The 16397-nt window shown below is 47.1% G+C and overlaps 3 protein-coding genes across 4 annotated transcripts; 2 read left to right on the plus strand and 1 right to left on the minus strand.

Annotated features, from left to right (window-relative positions):
* Positions 1–725: 725 nt before the first annotated feature.
* Positions 726–6023, plus strand: LOC119227036 (interleukin-7 receptor subunit alpha-like). Its single transcript, XM_037485483.2, has 8 exons — positions 726–844; positions 1171–1297; positions 1376–1530; positions 3890–4032; positions 4117–4270; positions 4569–4662; positions 4736–4808; positions 5099–6023. The coding sequence occupies exons 1-8, from the start codon at positions 757–759 to the stop codon at positions 5441–5443; spliced, it is 1179 nt and encodes a 392-aa protein (XP_037341380.2). The 5' UTR covers positions 726–756; the 3' UTR covers positions 5444–6023.
* A 211-nt stretch (positions 6024–6234) lies between these two features.
* capslb (calcyphosine-like b) lies at positions 6235–9282 on the minus strand. 2 transcript variants are annotated; one of them, XM_037485571.2, is made up of 5 exons: positions 9148–9282; positions 8558–8696; positions 7082–7259; positions 6798–7007; positions 6235–6404 (listed from the first exon to the last, which is right to left on the minus strand). In XM_037485571.2, exons 2-5 carry the CDS (start codon positions 8692–8694, stop codon positions 6303–6305), a joined length of 627 nt encoding a protein of 208 aa, XP_037341468.1. In that variant the 5' UTR covers positions 8695–8696; positions 9148–9282; the 3' UTR covers positions 6235–6302. The 2 variants fall into 2 exon arrangements, with proteins under 2 accessions (XP_037341468.1, XP_037341467.1); XM_037485570.2 differs by having other exon boundaries at positions 9144–9282.
* A 4452-nt stretch (positions 9283–13734) lies between these two features.
* On the plus strand, positions 13735–16098 carry LOC134102908 (uncharacterized). Its single transcript, XM_062559002.1, has one exon. It carries the CDS (start codon positions 13735–13737, stop codon positions 15640–15642), a length of 1908 nt encoding a protein of 635 aa, XP_062414986.1. The 3' UTR covers positions 15643–16098.
* Positions 16099–16397: the final 299 nt, after the last annotated feature.

A 16397-nucleotide genomic window follows, 5' to 3' on the forward strand; every position in this document is an offset into this window, starting at 1 on the left:
ACCACTATCTACTAACAGAGTACAAATACACCACAATCTACTAACAGAGTACAAATACACCACTATCTACTCACAGTACAAATACACCACAATCTACTAACAGAGTACAAATACACCACTATCTACTAACAGAGTACAAATACACCACTATCTACTAACAGAGTACAAATACACCACAATCTACTAACAGAGTACAAATACACCACTATCTACTCACAGTACAAATACACCACAATCTACTAACAGAGTACAAATACACCACTATCTACTAACAGAGTACAAATACACCACAATCTACTAACAGAGTACAAATACACCACAATCTACTAACAGAGTACAAATACACCACTATCTACTAACAGAGTACAAATACACCACTATCTACTAACAGTACAAATACACCACTATCCACTCACAGTACAAATACTGTGTTTCTATTGGTGAGGAGAGACTTGAGGACCGGATGCAGGAAGTGGTTTTTGGTTTTGTGTTTTCATGTTTTCATATTTTCATGTTTACATGGTTTTATCTGTTTTATGTTAAATGAGATCTTTCTTATTCACTATTGGCGTATTTGTTGTGCATGGTTACCGTGGTAACAGCTGTGTGTCCAAGTCTCGGCCCTCAGCGCTGACAGAGTAAGATGTTGTTTGCATCCTGTGCCTCCCCCCCCCCCCTCCTCCCCCCCCTCTTCCTCTTCCTCTCTGGTGAGGAGAAGCTGCTCCTCCTCCTCCTCAGTCTTCAGTGGAGGACGAGATGCTGCGCTGCTGGACCGCCGCTCTGCTGCTGCTGCTGATGGCGGCCGGGACCCGGCCCCACAGCGGGGGGGGGCCCGGGGACGAGGGTGAGCAGATCTGTGATGTCATAGAGGGTCGTTGTGTTTGTGGTGAACTTTTTAATCACAAACACCATCTGTCTGTAGTTCTGCTTGCAGGGTTCTAATAGGGTAGCAGTATTACTATATATATATGTATATATATATATATAGTAATACTTGTCTTTGTTGTTTCTTGAGGAACTTTCTTGCTCTTCATGCTCTTCTTCCCTCAGTGGAGGACCACGTTTGTCTGTCATCATGCTTTGTCATCTATTAGGCTGAGTAGAAACTGGTGTCCTGCTGGTTGTCACGGTGATGACTCAGCGTGTCTCTAACCGAGCGTCTCCTCTCAGAGCCCACAATCAGCTGCACGTCTCACATCCTGACCAATGGAAGCAGCCTGAGCTGCCGGCTGGCGGGGGGCCCGGTGGAAGACGACGAAGACGAGGGGGGAGACGGCGTGTGCAACATGACGGTGTGGTGAGCGCACGCCGCCTTCGCCCTCAGGGACCTCCAGAGGCACCGCGGGGAGCTTCAGCTCTGCTCTTCTGTCCTCAGCTTCTTCGACTTCCATCTCAATAAAGAAAAGTGCCTGAAGGCGTTCGGGGACACCGTCAGCTCCGAGAAGCTGAAGCCCCTCCATCAGCTGACTGTCACCGTCCACCTGAAGAGAGGAGGCCGCGTCACGACCATGGTGGACCTGAAGAAGATCGGTAGGTCCCTCCTGAAGAGAAGCAATAAATAAACACACACAAGTACACAAGAGTCTCTTCACTTGAAACAGGCAGGAAACGTCTTTAAAGAGTTGAAGCTGCATTCTGTGTGGTCACCAGCAGGGGGCGACTCCTCTGCTCCCATAGACGTCTATGAGGAAATGACTCTACTTCTGTGTAGTGACCAGCAGGGGGCGACTCCTCTGCTCCCATAGACGTCTATGAGGAAATGACTCTACTTCTGTGTAGTGACCAGCAGGGGGCGACTCCTCTGCTCCCATAGACGTCTATGAGGAAATGACTCTACTTCTGTGTAGTGACCAGCAGGGGGCGACTCCTCTGCTCCCATAGACGTCTATGAGGAAATGACTCTACTTCTGTGTAGTGACCAGCAGGGGGCGACTCCTCTGCTCCCATAGACGTCTATGAGGAAATGACTCTACTTCTGTGTAGTGACCAGCAGGGGGCGACTCCTCTGCTCCCATAGACGTCTATGAGGAAATGACTCTACTTCTGTGTAGTGACCAGCAGGGGGCGACTCCTCTGCTCCCATAGACGTCTATGAGGAAATGACTCTACTTCTGTGTAGTGACCAGCAGGGGGCGACTCCTCTGCTCCCATAGACGTCTATGAGGAAATTACTCTACTTCTGTGTAGTGACCAGCAGGGGGCGACTCCTCTGCTCCCATAGACGTCTATGAGGAAATGACTCTACTTCTGTGTAGTGACTAGCAGGGGGCGACTCCTCTGCTCCCATAGACGTCTATGAGGAAATGACTCTACTTCTGTGTAGTGACCAGCAGGGGGCGACTCCTCTGCTCCCATAGACGTCTATGAGGAAATGACTCTACTTCTGTGTAGTGACCAGCAGGGTGCGACTCCTCTGCTCCCATAGACGTCTATGAGGAAATTACTCTACTTCTGTGTAGTGACCAGCAGGGGGCGACTCCTCTGCTCCCATAGACGTCTATGAGGAAATGACTCTACTTCTGTGTAGTGACCAGCAGGGGGCGACTCCTCTGCTCCCATAGACGTCTATAAGGAAATGACTCTACTTCTGTGTAGTGACCAGCAGGGGGCGACTCCTCTTCTCCCATAGACGTCTATGAGGAAATTACTCTACTTCTGTGTAGTGACCAGCAGGGGGCGACTCCTCTGCTCCCATAGACGTCTATGAGGAAATGACTCTACTTCTGTGTAGTGACTAGCAGGGGGCGACTCCTCTGCTCCCATAGACGTCTATGAGGAAATGACTCTACTTCTGTGTAGTGACCAGCAGGGGGCGACTCCTCTGCTCCCATAGACGTCTATGAGGAAATGACTCTACTTCTGTGTAGTGACCAGCAGGGTGCGACTCCTCTGCTCCCATAGACGTCTATGAGGAAATTACTCTACTTCTGTGTAGTGACCAGCAGGGGGCGACTCCTCTGCTCCCATAGACGTCTATGAGGAAATGACTCTACTTCTGTGTAGTGACCAGCAGGGGGCGACTCCTCTGCTCCCATAGACGTCTATAAGGAAATGACTCTACTTCTGTGTAGTGACCAGCAGGGGGCGACTCCTCTGCTCCCATAGACGTCTATGAGGAAATGACTCTACTTCTGTGTAGTGACCAGCAGGGGGCGACTCCTCTGCTCCCATAGACGTCTATGAGGAAATGACTCTACTTCTGTGTAGTGACCAGCAGGGGGCGACTCCTCTGCTCCCATAGACGTCTATGAGGAAATGACTCTACTTCTGTGTAGTGACCAGCAGGGGGCGACTCCTCTGCTCCCATAGACGTCTATGAGGAAACGACTCTACTTCTGTGTAGTGACCAGCAAGGGGCGACTCCTCTGCTCCCATAGACGTCTATGAGGAAATGACTCTACTTCTGTGTAGTGACCAGCAGGGGGCGACTCCTCTGCTCCCATAGACGTCTATGAGGAAATGACTCTTCTGTGTAGTGACCAGCAGGGGGCGACTCCTCTGGTCCCATAGACGTCTATGAGGAAACGACTCTACTTCTGTGTAGTGACCAGCAGGGGGCGACTCCTCTGCTCCCATAGACGTCTATGAGGAAATGACTCTACTTCTGTGTAGTGACCAGCAGGGGGCGACTCCTCTGCTCCCATAGACGTCTATGAGGAAATTACTCTTCTGTGTAGTGACCAGCAGGGGGCGACTCCTCTGCTCCCATAGACGTCTATGAGGAAATTACTCTACTTCTGTGTAGTGACCAGCAGGGGGCGACTCCTCTGCTCCCATAGACGTCTATGAGGAAATGACTCTACTTCTGTGTAGTGACCAGCAGGGGGCGAATCCTCTGCTCCCATAGACGTCTATGAGGAAATAAGTCAGTGCCTTTGTGCCTTTGCAGTTCAGCCCAGAAGCCCTCAGGTGAAGGACGTGACCTTCGAGGAGGACTCTCACCAGGTCGTGATCCGCCTCCAGACGCCCTACGTCAAAGAGTACCTCAAAGTCCTCTTCCAGCTGCACATCTGGAGCTCCGGCAGCTCGACGGTGACGTCCTCTCTGTCGCTTCGCTCCTCGTCTCCACCTCCCGCCGCTCTGCAGCCACTGACTCACGTCCCCCTTTGACCGCAGACTCAGAACGTGTCGTCGGACTCTCTGAGGATGGACGTGAAGCTCCTGCGTCCCAACGCCGAGTACCACGTGAGGGCGAGGGCCGTCCCGACCAACGGCTGGCAGGGCTCCTGGAGCGAGTGGAGTGAAACCTTTAGCTTCTTCAGTCCAGCAGGTGAGAAGCAGACCAACACACTCCTGTGAAGCTGTAGGTGGAGGCTGCTCCATCATGTTGAGTCTTCCATCCGTCCTCTGTGTCTCTAAGAACTGGGCCTTCTTCGTTAATGCTCTTTATAGAATTGCATTTTGTATTGTTCTCTTTACTACTTCAATCATTTAGCATTTCATTTGACCATGAAGTTCCATCCCGACGGTCCAATGGAGAGGATTTTAGGTGCTGGGCTTGTGTACATTGTTCCACACTCAAGGGTTAGAACACAGAATGAAAGTACTTCTTCTCTCTTCGTCTACAGAGGAAACGTCCCAGAAAGAGACCAACGGGCTGATCGTGTGTCTCGTCATTCTGGTGGTGGTGCCTTCAAGTGTTGTTTTATTCTGCAGGAACAGGTAGGTCTCTGCTTCCTCGTCAGAAGATCCGGCCTGAAGTGCTTTGTTTGTTTTGACAGTGTTTCCTTCACAGAATATTTACCTACATGTGGCCGAGGATCCCCCACCCCAAAGACACGCTGGTGCACATCTGCAAGACGAATAAAGTGAGTCCTCCTACTTCAAGTCCAATGCAGGTTGCATGATGGCGCCCTCTAGTGGCGAGAGTGTGGCGGTAACGTTTCTGTGAGGCTTCCTCCTGTGAAGGTGCGGGATGAGGATCACTGCCTCTACACATGGCCACAGCTGAGCATCTAGAAGCTAGCGGTGCTAACAGAGCTAAGCACGCTAGCAATAGTGCTGGGTGTTACGTTTCCATGACAACGGCGTCGTCAATAACAATCCGAGTCGTGTCTGAGATCAGACGATAACTCACACGATGCTTCTGTCCTGCCAGGGCCTCCTATTGAACTTCAAACCCGAGGAGATCAGCGCCCTCAACGTGGAGAAAACAGAGAAGTCGTGGGAAGAAGCGGAGCCTCCGAAGGCCGCAGAGTCGAGTCCGAGCTGCTCCACCCAGAGCTACGACGGCTGCATGAGCACCACCAGCGTCAGCACCGAGGAGCTGGAGCTCTCCACCCTGCTGAGCAGGAGCTCCTTGGACGGAGAGGAGAGCCTCCAGAGCGCCAGCCCGTCCCCCGTCCAGGACCTCCAGCCCGGGGACAGACCTCCCTCCTGCAGTGATGGTGTAAAGGAGGCCGAGGCCTACGTCACCATGTCCAGTTTCTATCAGATCAAGTAGGTCCAGAGGAGGGCTGTGAACGTGTGGTGTCCAACACAGAGGTCACGACCTCACACGAAGGCCCATGTAATCAACATCAGCTTTGTCCAGAGGTGGTTCCTCATGCTTCCTCCGTCCAGACGATAAACCTCAATGACTTGGTGGCTTCTTCTCCAGTGGCCATCTTCAACGTCCCCTTCAGGTCCACGATGTCCGCTTCCTTCTTTCATCGACCTTCTATTCCGTATCGTGTAAAAGTGGAGGATTGTGACCAGAATGTAACATGTAGCGTTTTGTGTACTGTGCGATTGTATCAAGTATGTTTCCTTCACATGTCCCCCCCCCCTCAGGGTTTGTTGGAGGAACCTCGGTTTGTCTCCAGCTGTCCACTGTAGTAAAGATCTAAACAGGGTTTATACAGACGGGGGACAAGTGAGAGTTAAGCTGCTTCTCAAGTGTTTGATGGCCTTCAACCTCCCAAAAAAACCTCCACCTAAAGGGCAAGTAGAACCTGCTAAACCAACTACAGCCAAATCAGAGAATAATATCTCAATAGTGTAGAAATGAGTAACCGATAAAACTTCCTTAAATTCACACACACACACACACACACAGACACACACAACCACGTGTAGCTGCTAAATGAACCGTATGAATTGATTGTACATTTGTGTTGTACAACACGACGTGTTGTTTAATGGTTTTATTTTAACAATAAAGTTAAATCGTTATGAAATGTGATTTCCGCCTGTTTATTATTATTAAAACAAAGTGCATAAAGTTACCGTAAAAACACGACAATAATTTAAAGGAATGATTTAAAGCTTGAGATTTATTTCAGCTGGACGTGACGTTGTCTCCATGGAGACTTTCCATGTGCTCAGAGCTTCCAGGCGTTCTTCATCATCAGGATGAAGTACACGTCGCTGTCGATGGAGGCGCTGACTCCACAGTAATAGTTCACAAACTCCTCTTTGGTCACCTGTTGGTGAGAGGAGACAGTCAGCAGATAACACAAGGACGAGTGGTATTATTAATGTGTTCAGAGGAACCAGGAGCAGCTTCATTTCATGATGAACACAAAAGAGAATCCATAGTGTAAAAGTGATAAATCTCAACTTGGCAAACACTTTAATAAAACTGCAGAGACTGAAATGGAGAAGGAGGATTTGGTTATTGACCAAAGTCCGGTCCCTCTGAGCTCCGTATCTCCGTAGTTCTTTAAGTCCGATCAGTACTTCAGAGGAATCGACCCAACAAGAAGCTCTGCAGAAAAGCTCCAGATGATCCAGAGAACACCATGAAATGAACATTAGTCCCCGGAGCTGGTTCACCACCATGAACTCCACCTGAAGGTGGCTCCTCCCTCTGATACCTTTCCATCTTTGTCGTACGGAGAGTCGAAGCTGTCCAGGAACGTCCTGAAGACCTGGTCCTGGGTCCACTCCCCGTTGCGGTACTTGGGGTGGTACTGGGCGTTGTAGACCCCCTGCAGGTCTTCGATGGTGATCACCCCGTCCGACGTCTTATCCAGCTTCCGGAAGGCCTCCATGACCACCTCCTTCCTGGATTTGGACATCTGTGGCTGAGGACGCAGCAGATGGAGGACGTTGAGAAGCAGGAAGCCACCTGTTGGTCACATGGTTTCTGAGTTCTTACCCTCAGAGTCACCAGGAACTCGTCGAAGTCGATGGTCCCGCTTTGGTCGCGGTCGAAGAGCTGGAAGAGAGCCGTGGCCTCCTGCTTCTCCATCGGGATGCCGTAGTCATTGAGACCCTTCAGGAACTCCTTCAGGTCCAGCGAGCGGTTATTGTTGTCGTCCATTATCTTGAAGGTTCTGACCAACACAAACGTGTGTGTGTTGGTCAGAATGTAAGATCCTTGTATGCTCCTGTGCAGCTAATGATGTCAGTTACATCCTCTCAAGCCCCAAAGCGCCCCCTGCTGGCGGATAACTGCCGTAATGAAGTCACTGATTAAACATCTGGACCATCTGTACACACAACTAAACCCACACATGAATTACCAGATGTCCTGTAACGCCACCTAGTCACCATCACAACGGACCAAACCTGACGTCCCACATCACGGACGTATGGCGAGTCCTGCTAACGTCATAGTGGAGGAACGAGGCCTCAGACATCTCCTTATCGAACGAAGGTCTCCCTGTGCTCCGCTCAGATCACCCTCTGTAGGTGATCTTATGGTATTCTGATCTTCTGACCTTATGATCTTCTGACCATGGGGGATCAGTTGGAGTGGCAGCGTATCAACAGGGAAACTCCTCACTGACTCTTATTGGCTAACAGGTCTGTCAATCAGACTTGTTTGTATAAATATACAAATCTATTGGCTTTAATGATTTTAGAGACCTTGTTTTCTTCTGCTTCCTGGATCAAAGTCAGGCTTTGCAGAGAGAAGGTCCACGTGTGGGAGAGGTTCAAAGCTTCAGGTGCATCATCCTGAAACCATTTCCGCTGTGTGACACTTCTGAAAACATCTCACAGTGGTTCCCTTCTATTACATCACAAACATTATTCAAATAGAACTCTTGTGAACACAGGTGTGCAAATTCTGAGCAGAGGCCTGTAAAATGGGCGGGTTTAAGGGGTTATTATGTTCTTATTGAACATATGAGTTCAATAGTGATTGATGGAGTAAGTGAGGAGAGCGTGTATTTATTATCTATTGATTGATTGATCTATTGTCATTGCTTGTAGTGAAGGAGCGTATAACGTTGTGAGGAGCATCTTCATGAGCATCAACAGACAACCAAACAACAGCAACACAACAATGTGGCAACAAAGGCAACACCTGAAGCCCCCGGGGGGGGGGGACCTAGGTCACACAGCAGGTGAGCAGGTGTGCGTCACTGACTCCTCTGGGGGCTCCTTATGGCCACAGGTAGAGAGCTAATGGTTGCCTGGCAACAGTGTGTTATTATCAGATGTCATGAAGCTCATAGTGTTGTATGTGGAAGATATTTCAGGAATGTAAATCACAGATTAGAACTCTAATAAATACTCCAAGTACATTTGGTATTTCGTGCTGTATTGTGTAAAAGTCAAATTATAGTAACATTACTTAAATATCTTCTTCATGTTCTCCTGCAGACAGGAAGTGGGAGGAGCTTACCTGCCCAGCCCTTTGATACCTGACGACCCCCTGGACAGACACTGGAGTCGGAGTCGCTCCACCGGGTCAGAGGTCACCGACAGCTGCCGCTTTGCCTCCAGGGACATCGCTCGGTCATGTCTCGATGTCCCCGCCATCGCTGCCCCCCCCCCCCCCCAAACACACACACACACAGACACACACACACACACACACACACACAAAGACACACACACACGCACACACACACACACACACACGTTAAGAACTGTGATTACAGAGAAATGATCAACGCCATTTTGAAATAACTATGACAAATATTTGTGTTATTATTATTTTTATTCATGATAATATTATTGCAAATATGATATGTACTATTAGTACATATATTATCATTTAACAAATAATATCAGACTGGATGATCCAAAAATCAATAATCATTAAACATCAATAAACATAAATAATCATCTATAATCATAAAAATATTTCAATAAACATAAATAATCATCTATAATCATCAAAATATTTCAATGAACATCAATAATCATGATTAAACATCCGTACTGATCAATAAACAAACACATTGTGTAATAATCCTTTGACTCACCGACCTTCTGAAGCTTCTTCTCTTCAGATGGAAACAAACACAAAACGATCCTGGTTGCCATGGAGATCCAGCGTGCTCTCCTGTGATTGGCTGTTCAGTCTGCACATGTTTTAATGAGCTGACGTCATCGTAGGTTTCACCAACACGTCACGGTACACACATCAGCTGTTTCCGATAGAATACACACAATAATACTGCTAGAAGTACTACTAAAGGTACTGCAGACATGTGGCTTCACAGGTCGTAGTACTTCTAATAAAAACGCAGTATTTCATTCATCTTTACAGGAAGTGCTCAAAAAGACAACATCATTGCTGGCTACTCTTCCTCTGGTTCCTTCAAAATAAAAGCCGAGCTCAAGCCTTCAAATTAAAACGCTTTTTGTTTGAAGGTTGTGTCATTGTGATCAGTAAAGATAATCAATGATGCTTTGGATCAATAAACATCAGCTCTTGTTCCGAGAAAACCTAAAACAAAAAAGTTATCATATTTAAAGTCAAGCCCCTTCTTAAATATGACTCATTCGAACATTATAAATAATAGCTTGTCTCTTGTGTGTTTACTTGTTTAATGTGTAATATATTTATTTATTTATTTTAGGATGCCGGGGGGGTAATTGAACCATTGCAGTAGACCACCTGCTCTTTAGCATGTTTGGACAGGTTGTCTCCAGTGGCAGAGAGACAACTTTTACTTGAAATACAGTTGTAGGGTGTGGATCGGTATGGCTCCGGACACAGGCACACGACAACCGGGTGGGGAGTTTCAATATATTTATTTTTGCTCTCGCACACAGGAACGCCGCTCGCTCGGTCGGTTTCCCCTCTCCTCGCTCGCCCCCGCCTCACTGCTATGTAGGGGAGAGCACACACACACATCATTATCCCCAGGTGATTGTTATTATTTTCACCTGGCGCTGTTCCCCGAGCCACTCCCCCTCTCTCCCACCTGCAGCCGGGCTGAAACCACGCCCGCCACCACAACAGTATTATATTTACTCTATCATAACCAAGGTCAAAGGTCACATTTATCCTGAGGACACTGTGATGTCCTTGATAAAGCAGCCAAGAGTCCCATGGTGACTCTGCAGGTGGACACAATCTGACGGCAATAAAACTTCCCTTAGGCATTTTGTTTGGAATCTTCATTAGATCTACTGATGTTTCGACCTCCAAAGTTTGACAAATAATGATGTTTAAATACTACGAGGGGCCATTTAGGACTTAACTACTGAGACACTCTTAAGTGTACTAATGAAACACTCATAGCATACATCTTGAGGGCATCTCACTATACAACGTGAGAGCATCTCACTATACAACGTGAGGGCATCTTACTATACATCGTGAGGGCATCTCACTATACAACGTGAGACCATCTCACTATACATCGTGAGGGCATCTCACTATACAACGTGAGGGCATCTCACTATACAACGTGAGGGCATCTCACTATACATCGTGAGGGCAGCTCACTATGCAACGTGAGGGCATCTCACTATACATCGTGAGGGCATCTCACTATACATTGTGAGGGCATCTCACTATACATCGTGAGGGCATCTCACTATACAACGTGAGGGCATCTCACTATACAACGTGAGGGCATCTCACTATACATCGTGAGGGCATCTCACTATGCAACGTGAGGGCATCTCACTATACAACGTGAGGGCATCTCACTATACAACGTGAGGGCATCTCACTATACATCGTGAGGGCATCTCACTATGCAACGTGAGGGCATCTCACTATACATCGTGAGGGCATCTCACTATACATTGTGAGGGCATCTCACTATACATCGTGAGGGCATCTCACTATACAACGTGAGGGCATCTCACTATACATTGTGAGGGCATCTCACTATACAACGTGAGACCATCTCACTATACATCGTGATGGCATCTCACTATACAACGTGAGGGCATCTCACTATACATTGTGAGACCATCTCACTATACATTGTGAGGGCATCTCAATATACATTGTGAGGGCATCTCACTATACAACGTGAGGGCATCTCACTATACATCGTGAGACCATCTCACTATACAACGTAAGACCATCTCACTATACATCGTGAGGGCATCTCACTATACAACGTGAGGGCATCTCACTATACATCGTGAGACCATCTCACTATACAACGTGAGACCATCTCACTATACATCGTGAGGGCATCTCACTATACAACGTGAGGGCATCTCACTATACATTGTGAGACCATCTCACTATACATCGTGAGGGCATCTCACTATACAACGTGAGGGCATCTCACTATACATTGTGAGACCATCTCACAATACATCGTGAGGGCATCTCACTATACAACGTGAGGGCATCTCACTATACATCGTGAGGGCATCTCACTATACAACGTGAGGGCATCTCACTATACATCGTGAGGGCATCTCACTATACAACGTGAGGGCATCTCACTATACATCGTGAGACCATCTCACTATACAACGTGAGACCATCTCACTATACATCGTGAGGGCATCTCACTATACAACGTGAGGGCATCTCACTATACATTGTGAGACCATCTCACAATACATCGTGAGGGCATCTCACTATACATCGTGAGGGCATCTCACTATACAACGTGAGGGCATCTCACTATACAACGTGAGGGCATCTCACTATACATCGTGAGACCATCTCACTATACAACGTGAGACCATCTCACTATACATCGTGAGGGCATCTCACTATACAACGTGAGGGCATCTCACTATACATTGTGAAACCATCTCACAATACATCGTGAGGGCATCTCACTATACAACGTGAGAGCATCTCACTATACAACGTGAGGTCATCTCACTATACATTGTGAGACCATCTCACTATACATCATGAGGGCATCTCACTATACAACGTGAGGGCATCTCACTATACATTGTGAGACCATCTCACTATACATCGTGAGGGCATCTCACTATACATTGTGAGGGCATCTCACTATACATTGTGAGAACATCTCACAATACATCGTGAGACCATCTCACAATACATCGTGAGGGCATCTCTTACTATACAACGTGAGACCATCTCACTATACATCATGAGGGCATCTCACTATACAACGTGAGGGCATCTCACTATACATTGTGAGACCATCTCACTATACATCGTGAGGGCATCTCACTATACAATGTGAGGGCATCTCACTATACATCGTGAGACCATCTCACTATACAACGTGAGACCATCTCACTATACATCGTGAGGGCATCTCACTATACAACGTGAGGGCATCTCACTATACATCGTGAGGGCATCTCACTATACAACGTGAGGGCATCTCACTATACATCGTGAGGGCATCTCACTATACAACGTGAGACCATCTCACTATACATCGTGAGGGCATCTCACTATACAACGTGAGGGCATCTCACTATACATTGTGAGACCATCTCACTATACATCGTGAGGGCATCTCACTATACATTGTGAGGGCATCTCACTATACATTGTGAGAACATCTCACAATACATCGTGAGACCATCTCACAATACATCGTGAGGGCATCTCTTACTATACAACGTGAGACCATCTCACTATACATCGTGAGGGCATCTCACTATACATCGTGAGGGCATCTCACTATACATTGTGAGAACATCTCACAATACATCGTGAGACCATCTCACTATACAACGTGAGGGCATCTCACTATACATCGTGAGGGCATCTCACTATACAACGTGAGACCATCTCACTATACATCGTGAGGGCATCTCACTATACAACGTGAGGGCATCTCACTATACATTGTGAGACCATCTCACTATACATCGTGAGGGCATCTCACTATACATCGTGAGGGCATCTCACTATACATTGTGAGAACATCTCACAATACATCGTGAGACCATCTCACAATACATCGTGAGGGCATCTCACTATACAACGTGAGACCATCTCACTATACATCGTGAGGGCACTTGTTACACGTCGGATCACACGGAGTCGTGTTTTTGTACTGACTAGCATCCGTAGGCGCAGACAGCTTCTACAAGAAGTGGATGACTGCCGCTTCCAGCGGTACCTGGTGCTAGTCGTTAGCCCGTTTGATAGCTCGTTGGTTCGGATCGGGCGGCGGATTTCACAGCATACTTTCACGTCGAGGGAACTGTCCCGTGGAGAGACACCGCATGCTCAAGCACAACCAAACGGCCCTTTAAGAGCCAAACACATGTTATCATTGAGCAAACATCCTTTATATTACTGAATATTTAGTATACCATTTAATGATACGTCATCGTGTCTGTGCATAGACTTTGTATTGGTTCGGTGTGAACGTGCAAATACGCTAAATTAATAATCTGAGCCATATTGGTTACTCCCCTGCCGGCCGGCCGAATCGTCCCCCCAGCCCCGCAGTAGTGTGATAAGTTGCCCTACTCTTGCTTTTTGATGCACCCGAAAGCCACAAAATGGACTTTTAAAAAAAAAATCCCCAAATTCCTGTGGAAAGTTTCCGCCCCTTTGCAACCCTACCTAAACCAGCCCTAACTATAAACCAACACAATGGAGTAAATGGATGGTGTGTAAATATATTACTTCTTTTTGACAGGATGACTAACGCTGCATTGAAATACAAGAAGATCATCTCAAAAAGCAACGCGGTCCAAAGAGGATCTCCTACACTCTACCAGCTGAGACCAAAGAAAGAGAATATTGGAACTTTGAAAAGAAGGACTCTTGGTGTAAAGAATCCCGACAAGTTAAACAAAACCATCCTTCTTGTTGGTGAAACTGGAGCAGGAAAGTCTTCTCTGATCAACGCTCTGGTGAACTTCGCCATGGGAGTGAAGTGGGAGGATGATGTCTGGTTTCAGATCGTAGAGGAAGAGAAGAAAGAGCAAACACAGAGTCAGACGTCAGATGTGATCGTGTACGAGATCTTTGGACATGAGGACAAAACTCTGCCCTACTCTCTGACCGTCATCGACACTCCTGGACATGGAAGCACAGGAGGGATTGAACATGATGGAAGGGTCAGTCAACGGTTATTTGACTTGTTCCGCTCAGTGGGCGGAGTCCATGAGATCAATGCGGTGGGTCTGGTGCTGAAAGCAGGCGAGAATCGACTGAACGACAGACTTTCATACGTCTTTAATTCAGTGGTGTCTCTGTTTGGAAAAGACCTGGAGCAGAACATCGTTGCCCTCGTCACACACTCACCTGGAAGGACTCCTAAAAATGCTCTGGATGCCCTCGATGCTGCAAACATTAAGTGTGCAAGAAATGACAAGAACCAGCCTGTTCACTTCCTGTTTGATAACTGCCAACACGAAGCCAGGACAGAGGACGTAGAAGATCTTGAACAAGCATATAACAAAGCTATGAAAGGAATGAAGCAGTTCACAGACTTCCTGCAAAAAACTGCACCTCGACAGCTGGAGATAACCGTTCATGTTCTGAATGAACGAATTAGACTGACAGCCTGCATCCAGAACCTGCAGGAGAGAATCCAGTCTATGGAACTCAAACAGAAGGAAATCCAACAGACTCAAGAAGCTCTGAAGAAATATGAAGAAGGGTTGAAGTCTTTAAAAGAGTTCACTATTGAAGTCGATGAGTCCTACAAAGTTAAAGAGCCTATCGAATCTGGACGTTGGGGGTTGTTCTTCTATGAAGGCGCCGTCACCTGCAACATCTGTGAGGAGAACTGTCACTTTCCTGGATGCACCATGGCCCTCAGTCCTTCACACTGTAAGGTCATGAAAGAAGGCCACTGCACCTCATGTACCAACAGGTGCCCTGCAGCAGACCACGTTAAACAAAGCTGGAGGTATGTGACCATGACCAAGAAGGTTAAGAAAACTCTGCAAGATGTGAAAAAGAAATATGAAGAAGGAATGAAGTCTTATGAGGAGTTCACTATAGAAGTTGATGAGTCCTACAAAGATAAAGAGCCTATCGAATCTGGAGTGTGGGGGTTGTTCTTCAATAAAAGAGCCGTCACTTGCAACATCTGTAAGGAGAACTGTCACTTTCCTGGATGCACCATGGCCCTCAAACCTTCACACTGTGAGGTCATGAAAGAAGGTCGCTGCACCTCATGTACCAAAAAGTGCCCTGCAGCAGATCACGTTAAAGAAGGCTGGAGGTACGTGACCAAGACCAAGAAGGTTAAAAAAACTCTGGAAGAAGTGAAAAAGAAATATGAAGAGAATAAAGCACAGAATGAGAAGAACATGGGTATTTTGGAAAGTCTTCAAAAAGAGATGGAAAACCTTGAAGCACACAAAATAGAATCCCTGTACGAGGCCTACAACCACGTGGTCAAACTGGAACAAATCGCCCTGAGTGTGGTTTCAGTGTCCACTTACGTCCACCTGGACTTCCTCATCGAGGAGATGGAGAAGAAAGGGGACAGTGAGAAGGTCCAGAAGCTGAAGGAGATGTCCAGTAGAAAAGATAATGCATTGATCGCAAGGATAAAGTCCCTGTATCGTACATATCTCAGCAGCAAGTAAAATGAGAAGAGGCACTGAGGTCCAGACGGACGATGCATCAGACGAGCTCTTACTAGAACGTTAGACGATCCTGTAGACGCCAATGATGTGTGACCTTTGGATTTTCATTTTGACGAAGACGTCCTCCTAGTCTGGATTATCGCTTGGAGACATGAAGCTTCGTAATCGTAGAACAAATCCATGTTTTGGGAAAAGAAAGTTTAAAGACGTTTGAAGCTGTGTTCCATCTTCTGGTTTTTAAGCACTTTTCCCCAAAAAGGGGTGTATATATATATATATATTTATATTAGGGCTGTCAAAAATAGCGCGTTAACGGCGTTAATTAGCTGTTTGTTGTTAATTACGTCAATTTTTTTGACGCATTTCACGCATGCGCAGTGTGACAAATTATTCAGGTCCGGAAAGAACCTCTTCTTCTAGGGAATGCACTTCATCCTATACAACACATTACTGCCACCTGCAGGCATATGTCAGGCCGTCAGGTTCAGCAAGTTGTTTGCGCCAGAGACCCGCTCCCCCCCCCCCCCCCCCGTTCTCGCGCAGCAGAACAGAGAAGAAGAAAAGCTCCGCCCAGCAGAGCAAGAGCAGCGCTGTTCTGAAACATGCGGAGGAAGAGAAACCAATGCGATCTAAATCCTCCCAGGTATGGGGATATTTCACACTGAAATGGGGGTGGTAGCGGATTTCTTTGCAGCGCCAGTCGTTCTAATCGCCGCGCTCGACTTCAAGGTGTAACCTTTATTATTGTTCGGTCT

Source organism: Pungitius pungitius, chromosome 18 (assembly GCF_949316345.1).
Source record: "Pungitius pungitius chromosome 18, fPunPun2.1, whole genome shotgun sequence".
In the NCBI taxonomy this organism is placed as follows: Eukaryota; Metazoa; Chordata; class Actinopteri; order Perciformes; family Gasterosteidae; genus Pungitius; species Pungitius pungitius.